Genomic DNA, 14,983 nt, shown 5'->3' with positions numbered 1-14,983 from the left:
ACATTGTCAGAACTGAAATTACATTTGAATCATTCTTAGTCTTAACATCCTATTATTTTGGTATATATTAACTGAATATATGTCTCCAAACCAAGTGATCAGTACTTTACTGCTTTGAAGCTTCATGCCATGTAGTAGAAAAAAGACATTTTCCATATATACAATAATTGTTTGTAGAGTTCAAGGGTTCGGTTACTTTTCATGGGCGAAGTAACAGAAATCGAATTGCATCACTGCTGCTTTTACTCTTTTTTCTTCTTGCCAGTGGTTCCTTTGACAGTCTGACAGATTTTCTTTTCTGTGCTTGCTATTACACCTGTTTAAAACTGAGCATTTCTCTATGTTGACATATGTTGAAGAAGACGTATTAAATGTGACAGTCTTTTAACTACCTTGCAACCAAGTCTTAGAATTCATTGTTCTACTATCTTAAAAAAGTATTTACCACATGTTAACTATTAATTCCTTTAGTGATTATTTTGCTTAGCCCTTTGTCACATCATGTTCACTCTTATGGTAATGAAGTACAGTGTTTGTGGCTGTTAACTCTTGATTTATATCTGTCATTTCTGAAGTCCCAGTGTTTGTAATGATTGGTTCTAATATGCAGTCAATTTCTCTAATATTCACTCAATTATTTGTTCAGTAAAATCTTTGTCCTTCTCTTTTTTTCTACATAATTGCAAAAACAGTGATTAGTCAGTTATATAATATAGCATCTTTAAGCATATTGCACTTAGGACCTTTTTTCCTTCTTTTTTTCTATTTTGCAAATTAGTCATTTATTTGTACTTGTGATGTGTTTTGTATGTATGGTGCTGGGTATTCAAAAATATTTTCTGAGCACTTTTGTATGATAGGCACTGTGCCATGCACTAGAAATGTAGAAAAAGAAAAAAAAAAGATAAAGGCATACTAATTCATACCGCCAAAATTTTAGTTAGCAACTCAGGGAACTAAGCAGACAGTGGACTCAAAAAGGTGAATGAAAAGGGAGTCAATATAAAACAATACATAATTACACAACCAAGTAAGTATATACAGTGTTTTAAGTAGGTTTGCTGATTAATGGAAAGAAACTATACTTTCCCAAATCTCCATACCCACATCCATACCCATCACTGTATGGATAGATTAGTTACTGATTTAGTTAACCTCTGGATACAAAATCTTACCTGTGTTAGTATAGGTAATCCAAGAAGAGCATGAGTGTCTATGAATGTTCTTGCTATTATGCCAAGAATGCAGACCCTGACCATTCTTTTCCTTAACCATTTCTCACAATTGTGTTTGTTGTCAACAGCAATAAGAGATGAGGTAAAAACTTCCTCCAAACAAAGAGGAGCCTTGCTTCCACTCTAAAAAAGTGAAAGTTCCTCCCTGAGGGAATTCCTCTCCTAGAACACAACTCTCTCTGCATACACAGTATTCATCCTGAGTCCCTTGCATCCTTCCCATGGATTTGGGAGGCATGAGGAGCCAGTACAAGCAACATGCTAATACTCTGCTTTAAGTGATGGGTAGCTTTTGCTCTAAAGAATAAAGCCCCAGTAGTATCATATCTTTTGCCAAATCCATGAAATAGTAACAGACTAGCTTATTAGTATCTGTCTATCTATAGTCAGATCCTAAACCCTTCACTGTTCTTGATAATATGCGAAGGGTTGGCTACACACTAAAGGAGAAGAAGCAGAATGTCTAATTTTAGTTTCTTTTTGTGCCAAAGTTTAACACATTCCTAAAACTGCCATTGACACTGCCCATTCAAGATAAACTGAGTTTAGAAAGTTCACTTCATGCTGAAAACTTTAATTTTATATCAAGAGCTTTACATTAAGAAGAATTTACATTGAATTTATATCCTTTAGGGCAGGGAAATGTTTAAAAGCTTGGCTCTTTAGGTTCATAACTGAAACATTTTGTCAAAAAGAACATGTTATTGTCTATGAGAGGAAAACAGAAATAGTGTTCAGATTTTCCGGAGCATTGTCTCTGCTTCAGTTTTCTGGAGTTTTCAAAAGCCCATTTTTACCACAATTTAGCAATTAAATACAAGAATCCTAAAAGCTTTCAAGTGGTGGAGAAATTGGTATAGTCTGAAACCTTTTCATAACACCAAATGGACCTCAGCTTAACCCCTAAGGATGCATTTTATAAGAAGCCAAAGATCTTGTTGGCTTTTTCCTTAACTTGCCCTCCTACTCTCTCTTGGTGTGGATAACTAGGAGTAGATGTTAACTCCTTGAGCAGTGTGTTCCTCTCTTTCACAGTTTTGACAGGTAGGCGCATCTAACTAGCTTCTAATGTGTAACAGCACAAATATTTCAAAACCAAACATATATTTTACAAGTTGGTTTCCATGTTTAAAAGTCCATGTTGCAAAAATAAGGAGACACTTAATATTTATTAAACACTTTGTACATATGCAGTGATACTGGACACTTACAGCTCTACTCTGTGTGAATGTGAACCCATAATTTAAAGATATATTCTCATTATTTTTGAAGAATATAGGGCATTATTTGTTTATATACTAGTGTAAACTATGTGAAAAACTGCTTGTTGGAGTTCAAGGCTAAGTTTGAGTTAAAGTGGGGACTGTAAACATTCTGGAAGAACTTGAGTGACACCAGAAGCAGCAGGATTTAAGTAAATAGAACCTGAAACAAGGTGTAAGGGAGCAGAAGATGGGTGGAAGAAAAAGATGACAGCTATCAACATAATTCATAATCTAGCAGGGAAGACAACTCTAAAGAGAATTTTAGGGAATGAATTAAACAGGATTAAAGTAGGGGAAGAAGGGGTTGAATGAATGAGTATAAAAGAGCTTCAGTTTTCCAAATATAACATCCCTGTCTTGTTCCTGTTGTAGAGGAAAGGCTTTCAGTCTTTCACCATTGAAAATGATTTGAGCTATGGATTTTTCCATATGACCTTTATTGTGTTGAGGTACTTTTCTTCGACTCCTAATTTGAGTATTTTTATCATGAAAGGGTGTTGAGTTTGTCAGACTTTTTTTTCTGTGTCAATTAAGATGATTGTGTAATTTTTCCTTCATTCTGTTAATGTGCTGTACTATATTCATTGATTGCCATGTGTTGAACCGTCCTTGAACTGCCACTCATCTTTGTAATTAAAGGTTTATTGGAACAAAGCCAAACTCATTTGCTTATATATCGTCTGTGACTGCTTACTACACAGTCAGAAGTAAGTAGTTATGACAGAGACCATATGGTTTGCAAAGCCTAAAATATTTATTATTTGGCCCTTTACAGGAAATGTTTCCTGATCTGTGCTCCTAAGAATCATAAGTATTCACATAGCTCTTCAGTTTATCTTTAATAAGTTCCAATTAGTTCATACTGGCAAACATCATGTAGATTGCTTTTCTTTATCTTTTTGTCACAGTAAGTAGAAGGTTCTAATGTGATTAAGGAAAAGTTAAATAGTGATTTTAAGAGAAATGTTAATTTGGATAATAAATTTATTAATGTCTTTTCTAATTCAGCTTTATGGCTTCTCTTTTAAAGTATCACACTCTTTATTGCTTATGGAGTTCTATGTTTTCTTTTCCATAGGTGTATGTGGAATTTGATGATCTTGAATGGGATAAACGAGAGTGGGTTAAAGTTTATGAAGATTTTTCGACCTTCTTGGTGGAATACCACTTAATCTGGGCCAGAAGGAACGACCCTAGCCAGACTCAGGGATCAAAAATCAAACAGATTCAGTGGCCTGCCTTGGTAAGAGCTGTTCCTGTTTCATTAAGCATATTCAGTTGTTTGTTTTAAAAGGACAAGAACTGAATATAAGTTTAGTTTTGTCTTGGTGATTACAGATTAATATTCATGAAAAGGCTCTGAAGTATTTGGCAGAAATTTCAAAATACTACTTTAACTATGTGTATCTTTTTGTTATTACTCTTTTAATGTATTTAGTCCACAAATAGTTAATCCTATCTAATAAGGAGAAACATACTAATTGAATTAAAGGCTACTATGAGATCTTTGGTTTGTGTGCAGTGTGGAACAACTTTGATGAATGAGACTGTAGGTGGATGATCAGAAGATACTTTTTATAAAGCATTCAATAGCATATAGTTTTCATTGGACTGTTAAACTTAGTAAATATTGAGTGGAAATTGTGGTGGATAATAGCCGATATTTGATGTGAAATTATGTGTCCAAGTAACAGGTAAAATTACTTTTATACCAGGAAGTGTTCCATTTAAGAAAATACAGATTTCAACAAATTCTGAGCTAGCTTGAAGTTCTATAAAGGAAGCATACTAATCAAACAAGATTATTAATTCTATTATGAAAAAAGCCACATCTGTTTAACCAATGTTACCCTTGTTTTCTGTCAGATGTCTAGCATGTAACAAGTGTATTGTATATGTTTGAATATAAAATAATTTTTCTTACAGTTAACATCAAAGAAATATTTTTAAAGTCATTGAAACATTGTTTCAGGTATTTGTGTATGTATTATCAGGGTAGGTACTTTCAGATTTTTTTAACGTAAATTTACTACTTGTTAGGATAGCTTTGTTTGCTAATAATTGTAGTGTTGATAAATTTTCTCTTTTAGTTAGTTAACCCTTTAAAAGCCTGAGGAGGTAAGCAGTTAGAAAGAAAAGACAGGAAGGGAAAAAAGGAGGAAATGAAGAGAATTTTAAAAGAAGATATATAGAAAGGTGAAAGATGATATCCGAGAGCTTCAATAGGTTTGATAGGATTCTTTGAGTACTATAGCAAAATAAAGAAGATAATTTTATCCATTACAGATTTTAAGAAAGTTTTGTTGAATGAGTATGTTGGATTGTTAATACAAAGTTCTTAAAACCATAACTAGAATCCTTTTTGATTTTATAAACCTTAACTCAAAAATTGGTTAAAGCCTGTGCTTATGACATATATGTGAGTTTTATATGAAAAGTTTCAAAAGCATGAAGGAACAACATTAATAATACCAAAAATTATGCCTCATGTCATAGTTAAAGAAAAAATAGAATATAAAAAACTTTTGCGCTTTTTTAGAGACAATTAAAATCAAGGTGAATTCCTAAAATATATTCATAAATTACTGATTATGGAGAAAATTTCTATTACAAAATACTGTTTAATAATTTTTGTCATAAGTTTAGAAATTTGTTTCTGTTTCTGATTAAACTACTTAATCACCAAACCTCTTTTTAGAATTCAACTTATTTTTTATTATACAAAAAAGTACACATTATTAAAAACTGTATATGAAATACACATTATTTATATAAGGAAAGTATTCTACTTCTACCACCAAGGTATAATTAACTTACCTCTTTGACATATTTTTATATAGAATATGTTTCTCTCCTTTTATTTTTCCACCATAGACTTTTAAGAAAAAATTAAATTGTAAAATATGTTTAACATAAAATATTCCATTTTAATCATTTTTAAGTGTAAAGTTCAGTGGCACTAAGTACATACACTGAGACTATTGTACAACTATCTGCCTACAGAGCTTGTTCCATCTTACAAAACCAGTTAAATAGCAACTCCCCATTCCACCCTCATCCTAGCCCCTGGCAATCACCATTTAACTTTCTGTTTCTGTGATTTTGACTACTCTAAGTACCTCATATAAGTGGAATCATTTATTATTTGAATTAGTGACTGGCTTATTTCACTTAGCATAATATCTACAAGGTTCATTTATGTTGTTGCCTGTGTCAGAATTTCTTTCCTTTATAAGTCTTAATTGACCCTTGAACAATATAGGTTTGAACTGTATGGGTCCAAGTATATGTGGATTTTTTTCAATAAATTTACTGGAATATTTTTTGGAGATTCTACAAAAACCATTTTCTCTGGCTTGCTTTATTGTAAGAATACAGCATATAATACATATATAACATACAAAATATGTGGTAATTTGCCATTTATGTTATCAGTAAGGCATCTGGTCAACAGTAGGCTATTAGTAGTTTTGGGGGAGTCAGAAGTCATAGGCGGATTTTCAACTGCACCAACACTCAGCACCCCTAACCTCCGCATTATTCAAGGGTCAACTATATGTACTACATTGTGTTTACCCATTTGGCTGTTGATGGATATTGTGTTGCTTCCGCCTCTCAGCTATTTGTGAATAATGTGACTGTGTGATGCACATATATCTCCTTGAGACCATGCTGTCAATTCTTAGATTATGTACCCAGAATTGGAATTGCTGGATCATATGTTAATTATATTTAAAAATTTTTTTTCAGGAACTGTTATACTGTTTCCCATAGCAGTTACACTATTTCAAATCCTTGCAAACACTGTTTTTAGTTTTTTGATAATTTCCATCCTTGACATTGCTTTAATTAGTGATGTTGAGTATCTTTTCATGTACTTATAGGCCATATTGGTATATATCTTCCTTGGAGAAATGTCTATATTCAATTATTACTTTGTGTATGTTTGATTGGGCTGTTTTCATACTGTTGAGTTTTAGGCATTCTCTGTATATTCTGGATATTAATCCCTTATCAAATGTGATCTACAAACATTTTCTATGATTCTGTGGGTTTCTTTTTTACTCTGTTGACAGTATCTTTTGATGAACAGATTTAAAAATTTTTCTTAAGTCCAGTTTGTCTATTTTTTCTTCTGTTACCTGTGCCTTTGGTGTCATATTCAAGAACTCATTGCCAAATTTAATGTCATAAAGCTTTTGATGTATGTTTTCTAAGAGTTTTGTTGTTTTAGGTTTTACTGTAGGCCTTTGATTCATCTTTTTCTATTTTTGAAATTTATTTTTTATTGAAGTATCATTGATACACAATCTTATATTGGTTTCAAATGTACAAGACAGTTGTTCAATAGTTGTTCATATTATTAAGTCTTCACATCCACAAGTGCAGTTACTATCTGGCCTTTGAACCATTTTGAATTAATTGTTTTTATGGTTTTAGGTATAAGGGTCCAAGTACTTTCATTTGCTTGTGGATATCTAGCTATTGTAGCACCATTTGTTGAAAAGACTGTCATTTCCTCTTGGAGATATGCAAGAGTTTACTTCTGGGCTTTCTATGCTGCTCCATAGGTATATATGTCTGTCTTTATGCCAGTATCACATTGTTTGGATTAGTAAGTTTTAAAATCAGGGAGTGTGAGTCCTCCACCATTGTTCTTTTTTATGATTGTTATGGCTACTTGGTGTCCCTTGAAATTGCATATGAGTTTCAGGATGGATATTTTTTATTTCTGCAAGAAACATAGGGATTTTGGTAGGGATTGCATTCACACTGTAGAGATCGCTTTGTGTAGTGTTGATCTTTTTTTTTTTTCATTAAAGTATGATTGATATACACTCTTATGAAGGATTCACATGAAAAAACAATGTGGTTACTACATTTACCCGTATTATTAAGTCCCCACCCATACCCCAATGCAGTCACTGTCCATCAGTGCAGCAAGATGCCACAGATTCACTATGTGCCTTCTCTGTGTTACACTGTTTTCCCGTGGCCCCCCACACCATGTGTACTAGACATAATACCCCTCAATCCCCTTCTCCCTCCCTCCCACTCACGCTCCAACACCCCTCACCTTTGGTAACCACTAGTTCATTCTTGGAGTACCTGAGTCTGCTGCCATTTTATTCCTTCAGTTTTGCCTCATTGTTTATACTCCACAAATGAGGGAAATCATTTGGCATTTGTATTTCTCCACCTGGCTTATTTCACTGAGCATAATGTCCTCCAGCTCCATTCATGTTGTTGCAAATGGTACGATTTCTTTCTTTCTTGTGGCTGAATAGTATTCCATTGTGTATATGTACCACATCTTCTTTATCCACTCATCTACTGATGGACACTTAAGTTGCTTCCATATCTTCGCTATTGTAAAAAGTGCTCAGGTAAACATAGGGGTGCATATGTCTTTTTGAATTTGAGAAGTTGTATTCTTTGGGTAAATTCCAAGGAGTGGGATTCCTGGGTCAAATGGTATTTCTATTTTTAGTTTTTTGAGGAACCTCCTTATTGCTTTTCACAATGGTTGAACTAGCTTACATTCCCACCAGCAGTGTAGGAGGGTTCCCCTTTCTCCGCATCCTCCCCAGCATTTCTTGTTCCTAATCTTCTCAATGCTGGCCATCCTTACAGGTGTGAGGTGATATCTCATTGTGGTTTTAATTTGCATTTCCCTGATGATTAGTGATGTGGAGCATCTTTTCATGTGTCTGTTGGCCATCTGAATTTCTTTGGAGAACTGTCTCTGTATTCTCTGCCCATTTGTTAATCGGGTTATTTACTTTTTGGGTATTGAGGCATATAAGTTCTTTATATATTTTGGATGTTAACCCCTTGCTGGATATGTCATTTACAAATATATTCTCCCATACTGTAGGATGCCTTTTTGTTCTGTGGATGATGTCCTTGGCCATACAGAAACTTTTTAGTTTGATGTAGTCCCATGAGTTCATTTTTGCTTTTGTTTCTCTTGCTTGAGGAGATGCATTCAGGAAGAAGTTGCTCATGCTTATATTCAGGAGATGTTAGCCTATGTTGTCTTCTAAGAGTTTTATGGTTTCATGACTTACATTCAAGTCTTTAATCCATTTTGAGTTTACTTTTGTGTATGGTGTTAAACAATAATCCAGTTTCATTCTCTTGCATGTAGCTGTCCAGTTTTGCCAACATCAGGTGTTGAAGAGGCTGTCATTGCCCCATTGTATGTCCATGGCTCCTTTATCATATATTAGTTGACCATTTGTGGTTCGGTTGATATCTGGGCTCTGTAGTCTGTTCCATTGGTCTGCGGGTCTGTTCTTGTGCCAGTACCAAGTTGTCTTGATTACTGTGGCTTGGTAATAGAGCTTGAAGTTGGGGAGCATAATTCCCCCTCCTTTTTCTTCCTTCTCAGGATTTGTCTGGGTATTTGAGGTCTTTTGTGGTTCCATATAAATTTTAGGATGATTTTCTCTAGTTCATTGAAGAATGCTGTTGGTATTTTGATAGGAATTGCATTGAATCTATAGATTGCTTTAGGTAGGATGGCCATTTTGACAATATTAATTCTTCCTATCCATGAGCACGGGATGTGTTTCCATTTATTGGTATCTTATTTAATTTCTCTCATGAGTGTCTTGTAGTTTTCAGAGTATAGGTCTTTCACTTCCTTGGTTAGGTTTATTCCTAGGTATTTTATTCTTTTTGATGCAATTGTGAATGGAATAGTTTTCCTGATTTCTCCCTCTGCTAGTTCATTGTTAGTATATAGGAATGCCACAGATGTCTTTGTATTAATTTTGTATCCTGCAACTTTGCTGAATTCAGATATTAGATCTAGTAGTTTTGGAGTGGATTCTTTAGGGTTTTTTATATACAATATCATGTCATCTGCAAACAGGGACAGTTTGACTTCTTCCATGCCAATCTGGATGCCTTTTATTACTTTGTGTTATCTGATAGCCGTGGCTAGGACCTCCAGTACTATGTTGAATAGAAGTGGGGAAAGTGGGCATCCTTTTCTTGTTCCCGATCTTAAAGGAAAAGCTTTCAGCTTCTCGCTGTTAATTATAATGTTGGCTGTGGATTTGTCATGTATGGCCTTTATTATGTTGACATACTTGTCCTCTATACCCATTTTTGTTGAGAGTTTTTATCATGAAACGATGTTGAATTTGTCAGATGCTTTTTCAGCATCTGTGGAGGTGATCATGTGGTTTTGTTGATGTGGTAGATGATATTGATACATTTTTGAATGTTGTACCATCCTTGCATCACTGGAATAAATCCTACTTGATCATGATGGATAATCTTTTTGATGTATTTTTGAATTTGGTTTGCTAATATTTTATTGAGTATTTTTGCATCTATGTTCATCAGGGATATTGGTCTGTAATTTTCTTTTTTTGTGGTGTCTTTGCCTGGTTTTGGTATTAAAGTGATGCTGGCCTCATAGAATGAGTTTGGCAGTATTCCCTCCTCTTCTATTTTTTGGAAAACTTTGAGGAGAATGAATGTTAGGTCTTCACTAAATGTTTGATTAAATTCAGCAGTGAAGCCATCTGGTCCAGGGGTTTTGTTCTTAGGTAGTTTTTTGATTAACAGTTCAATTTCATTGCTAGTGATTGGTCTGTTCAGATTTTCTGTTTCTTCATTGGTCAGCCTTGGAAGGTTTTATTTTTCTTGAAAGCTGTCCATTTCTTCTAGGTTATCCAGTTTGTTAGCATATAATTTTTCATAGTATTCTCTAATAATTCTTTGTATTTCTGTGGTGCCCGTAGTGATTTTTCCTTTCTCATTTCTGATTCTGTTTCTGTGTGTAGACTCTCTTTTTTTCTTGATAAGTCTGGCTAGGGGTTTATCTATTTTGTTTATTTTCTCAAAGAACCTCCTGTTGCTTTCTTCGATTCTTTCTATTGTTCTTCTCGATTTTATTTATTTATGCTCTAATCTTTATGATGTCCGTCCCTCTACTTACTTTGGGCCTCATTTGTTCTTATATATCTAGTTTCATTAACTGTGAGTTTAGACTGCTTATAGGGGATTGTTCTTCTTTCCTGACATAGGCCTGTATTGCAGTATACTTTCCTCTTAGCGCAGTCTTGGCTTGGCTGCATCCCACAGATTTTGCATTGTTGAATTATTGTTGTCATTTGTCTCCATATATTGCTTGATCTCTGTTTTTATTAGGTCATTGATCCATTGGTTATTTAAGAGCATGTTATTAAGCCTCCGTGTGTTTGTGGGATTTTTCATTTTCTATGTGTAATTTATTTCTAGTTTCATACCTTTGTGGTCTGAGAAACTGGTTGGTACAATTTCAATCTTTTTGAAATTTACTGAGGCTCTTTTAGTGGCCTAGTATATGATCTATTTTTGAAAATGTTCCATGTGCACTTGTGAAGAATGTGTATTCTGTTGCTTTTGGGTGTAGAGTTCAGTAGATGTCTGTTAGGTCCATCTCTTCTAATGTGTTGTTCAGTGCCTCTGTCTCCTTACTTATCTTCTGTCTGGTTGCTCTGTCCTTCAGTCTCCTAGAAGTCTCCTAGAATGAATGCATTGCATTCTATTTCCCCTTTTAATTCAGTTAGTATTTGTTTCACATATGTGGGTGCTTCTGTTTTGGGAGCATTGATATTTATAATGGTTTTATCTTCTTATTGGATTGACCCCTTTATCATTACGTAATGTCCTTCTTTGTCTCTTGTTACTTTCTGCTGTTTTGAAGTCTATTTTGTCTGATACAAGTACTGTAACTCCTGCTTTTTTCACTCCATTATTTGCATGAAATATATTTTTCCATCTGTTCACTTTTAGCCTGTGTACGTCTTTGGGTTTAAAATGAGTCTCCTGTAGGAGCATATAGATGGGTCTTGTTTTTTTTTTTATCCATTCAGTGACTCTTTGTCTTTTGATTGGTGCATTCAGTCCATGTACATTAAGGGTGATTATCGATAGGTATGTGCTTATTGCCATTGCAGGCTTTAGATTTGTGGTTACCAAAGATTCAAGGTTAACTTTCTTACTATCTAAGAGTCTAACTTAACTCACTTAATATGTTATTACATGCCCAATGTAAAGGCTCTTTTCTTTTTCTTCTCCTTTTTCTTCCTTCTCCATTCTTTATATATTAGGTGTCATATTCTGTACTCTTTTTCTATCCCTTGATTGACTTTGGGGATAGGTAATTTAATTTTGCATTTGCTTAATAATTAGCTGCTCTACTTTCTTTACCGTAGTTTTATTACCTTTAGTGACAGCTATTAAACATTAGGAACACTTCCATCTATAGCAGTCCCTCCAAAATAGACTATAGAGATGGTTTGTGGGAGGTCAATTCTCTCAGCTTTTGTTTATCTGGAAATTGTTTAATCCCTCCTTCAAATTTAAATAATAATCTTGCTGGATAAAGCAGTCTTGGTTCCAGTCCCTTCTGCTTCATTGCATTAAATACATCATTCCACTCCTTTTTGGCCTGTAAAGTTTCTCCTGAGAAGTCTGATGTTAGCCTGATGGGCTTTCCTTCGTATGTGATCTTATTTCTCTCTCTGGCTGCTTTAAATAGTCTGTCTTTATCCTTGATCTTTGCCATTTTAATTACTATATGTCTTGGTGTTGTCTTCCTTGGGTCCCTTGTGTTGGGAGGTCTGTGGATCTCCACGGCCTGAGAGACTATCTCCTTCCCCAGATTGGGGAAGTTTTTAGCAGTTACCTCCTCAAAGACACTTTCTATCCCTTTCTCTCTCTCTTCTTCTTCTGGTATCCCTATAATGCGAATATCATTCTGTTTGAATTGGTCACACAGTTTCTCTCAATATTCTTTCATTCTTAGAGATCCTTTTTTTTCCTCTGTGCCTCAGCTTCTTCGTATTCCTCTTCTCTAGTTTCTATTTCATTTATCGTCTACTCCATCGTATCCTATCTGCTTTTAATCCCCTCCATTGTGCTCTTCAACAATTGGATCTCCAACCGGAATTCATTCCTGAGTTCTTGAATATCTTTCTGTACCTCCATTACTATGTTAATGATTTTTATTTTTATCCCCCTTTCAGGAAGAGTCATGAGGTCCATGTCATCTTTCTCAGGTGTTGTATTAGTAATTTTACTCTGAACCAGGTTTCTTTTGCTTTTCTTTTTTGTATGTGGCGCCCTCTAGTGGCCAGAAGCTCTACTCTCTGGATCTCTGTCCCTGAAGCAATGTTGTGGATCTCAGGAGAGTGGTATATTGTATTCGTGCCTGGGGGGAGGAAAGAGCTGTTCCCTGCTTCCCGGCTGCTATGCTGGTCTCCAGTACCTGAACCTGTGGGCTGAGCACACAGGTATAAGCCTTTATGCTTTGCATTTGTAGTTGCATTAGACAGATCTTCCCTCTGGCTGGCCTAATGGCAGGGTAGGGTTTGCTGGTTTGCCAACCAGGTGGGGCTGGCTAAGAGAAAGGCACAGTAGGCTGCCCATCACGGAGGGGGGTCCTTGGAGCCATGTAGCCAGCCAGGGAGCTGGAGCACCTGGAAATCGTGAAAGCTCCCAGCCTGCTGGGCAGAATGCACTAGTGTTGATATCTTAATATTAAGCTTTCCAGTTCATGAACACAGGATGTCTTTACATTTATTTATGTCTTCTTTCAGTTCTTTTAGCAGTGTTTTGTAGTTTTGAGTGTTCAAATCATTCATTTTCTTGATTAATTACTAAGTAATTTATTCTTTTTAATGCTATTGTAAGTGGTATTTTTGTTAATTTCATTTTCATATTGTTCATTACTAGAGTATAGAAATGCAATTGAGTTTTTTTTTTAAGATAATTATTTTTGATTGAAGGGTAGTTGATGCACAGTATTACATTACATTAGTTTCAAGTGTACAACACAGTGATAAAACATTTATATACATAATTCTAGGTTCCAGCTATCACCCTACCAAGCTGTTACAATATCTTGACTATATTCCTTATGCTATACATTACATCCCGGTTACTTATTTATTTTACCATTGGAAGTCTGTCCTTTTTTTTTTTTTCGTGAGGGCATCTCTCATATTTATTGATTAAATGGTTGTTAACGACAATAAAATTCTGTATAGGGAAGTCAATGCTCAATGCACAATCATTAATCCACCCCAAGCCTAATTTTCGTCAGTCTCCAATCTTCTGAGGCATAACAAACAAGTTCTTACATGGAGAACAAATTCTTACATAATGAGTAAGTTACATAGTGAACAGTACAAGGGCAGTCATCACAGAAACTTTCGGTTTTGCTCATGCATTATGAACTCTAAACAGTCAGTTCAAATATGAATACTCACTTGGTTTTTATACTTGATTTATATGTGGATACCACATTTCTCTCTTTATTATTATTATTTTTAATAAAATGCTGAAGTGGTAGGTAGATACAAGATAAAGGTAGAAAACATAGTTTAGTGTTGTAAGAGAGCAAATGTAGATGATCAGGTGTATGCAATTGAGTTTTATGTGTTGATTTCATGTCCTTCTACTTAGCTAACGTAGTCCAGTGTGAAAGATTGGAAGTTTTTTCTCTAATGGGAAGAAATAGTGATAACACTTCTTTTCAACATAGTACTGAAAGTTCTAGCCAGAGCAGTTAGGCAAAATAAAGAAAAAGGCATCTAAATTAAAAAGAAGTAAAATTATTTATTTACAGATGATGTGATGTTATGTATAAAAACCCTGAAGATTATACACATACACACACAAATACTAAAACTAATAAATGAATTCAGCAAAGCACCTGGATACAAAATCTCTGCTTCCTTTTATAATTTTTTTAGCTGAGATTGCCTTAAAATTATAGATTGTTTTTTTAACTTAATACTTCATCCTATACATTTCTCCTCACATGTAGTAACTTCAGTTTTTAGTGGCTGCATAATATTTGATCTTATAATGATCTATTTTCCTAATGTTTTGTATTTTAGTTGTTTCTCGTTTTTTTGTGTATGTGATTATAATTGTGATAAATATCGTAATATATAAATCTTTTCACCTCCTATTTTTTAATTTAGATTCATAGTAGTAGAATTACTTATCAAAGAGGATGAATATGAGAACAATAAAAATCTAAACAACTCATGATAGTCTCCACAAATTAGTTAAAAGTCATACTTACTGCCATTTCCCTTAGTTTATAAAAGTGTTTACACGTTCCCAAACCCCAACTCCTCCCATCCCAACATCATTCAACTCCCACCTGCAAGCGTTGATTACTTGTTTTTAGACCTCTTGTGTTAAAACCCATTTATAAAAGGAAGGTTTTTAGAAGTAAGGAATACAGAATTGAATGTTACCATTTTTATATCTGTTAATTTGATACTTGAAAATAGTAACTCATTTTAATTTGCATTTCTTTAGTGGGATGAATACTTTTTCATATTAGCAATTTATATTTTTCATGGATTGTCTTTTTTCAATTATTAGGGTTTTGTGTTTTTCTAATATTTGTTATGAGCTTTCTTTATATTACAGCTGCTGTCACCCTTTTTTGTATTTGTT

At 34.4% G+C, this 14,983-nt stretch overlaps 1 protein-coding gene across 8 annotated transcripts in view; it reads left to right on the top strand.

Annotated features, from left to right (window-relative positions):
* Nucleotides 1–14,983, top strand: part of JMJD1C (jumonji domain containing 1C) — a 388,314-nt gene that overhangs the window by 153,552 nt on the left and 219,779 nt on the right. For 4 of the 8 annotated variants that reach the window (XM_057505900.1, XM_036895100.2, XM_036895097.2 and 1 more), the window contains exon 2: nt 3,579–3,743. The exons of 3 other annotated variants lie outside the window; for them this stretch is intronic. Coding sequence is in view for 2 of the 5 variants with exons in the window: in XM_036895097.2 (XP_036750992.2) it covers nt 3,579–3,743 (165 nt within the window). In the remaining 3 variants the exon portion in view is untranslated. Of the gene's footprint in view, nt 1–3,467; nt 3,744–14,983 lie in introns of those variants that run through there. One more of the 8 variants, XM_057505901.1, reaches the window with a different exon arrangement.

This window comes from Manis pentadactyla, chromosome 8 (genome assembly GCF_030020395.1).
Source record: "Manis pentadactyla isolate mManPen7 chromosome 8, mManPen7.hap1, whole genome shotgun sequence".
Lineage (NCBI taxonomy): Eukaryota > Metazoa > Chordata > Mammalia > Pholidota > Manidae > Manis > Manis pentadactyla.
The sequence above is the reverse complement of the archived record's forward strand: the minus strand, read 5'-3'. Positions and strand labels throughout refer to the sequence as shown.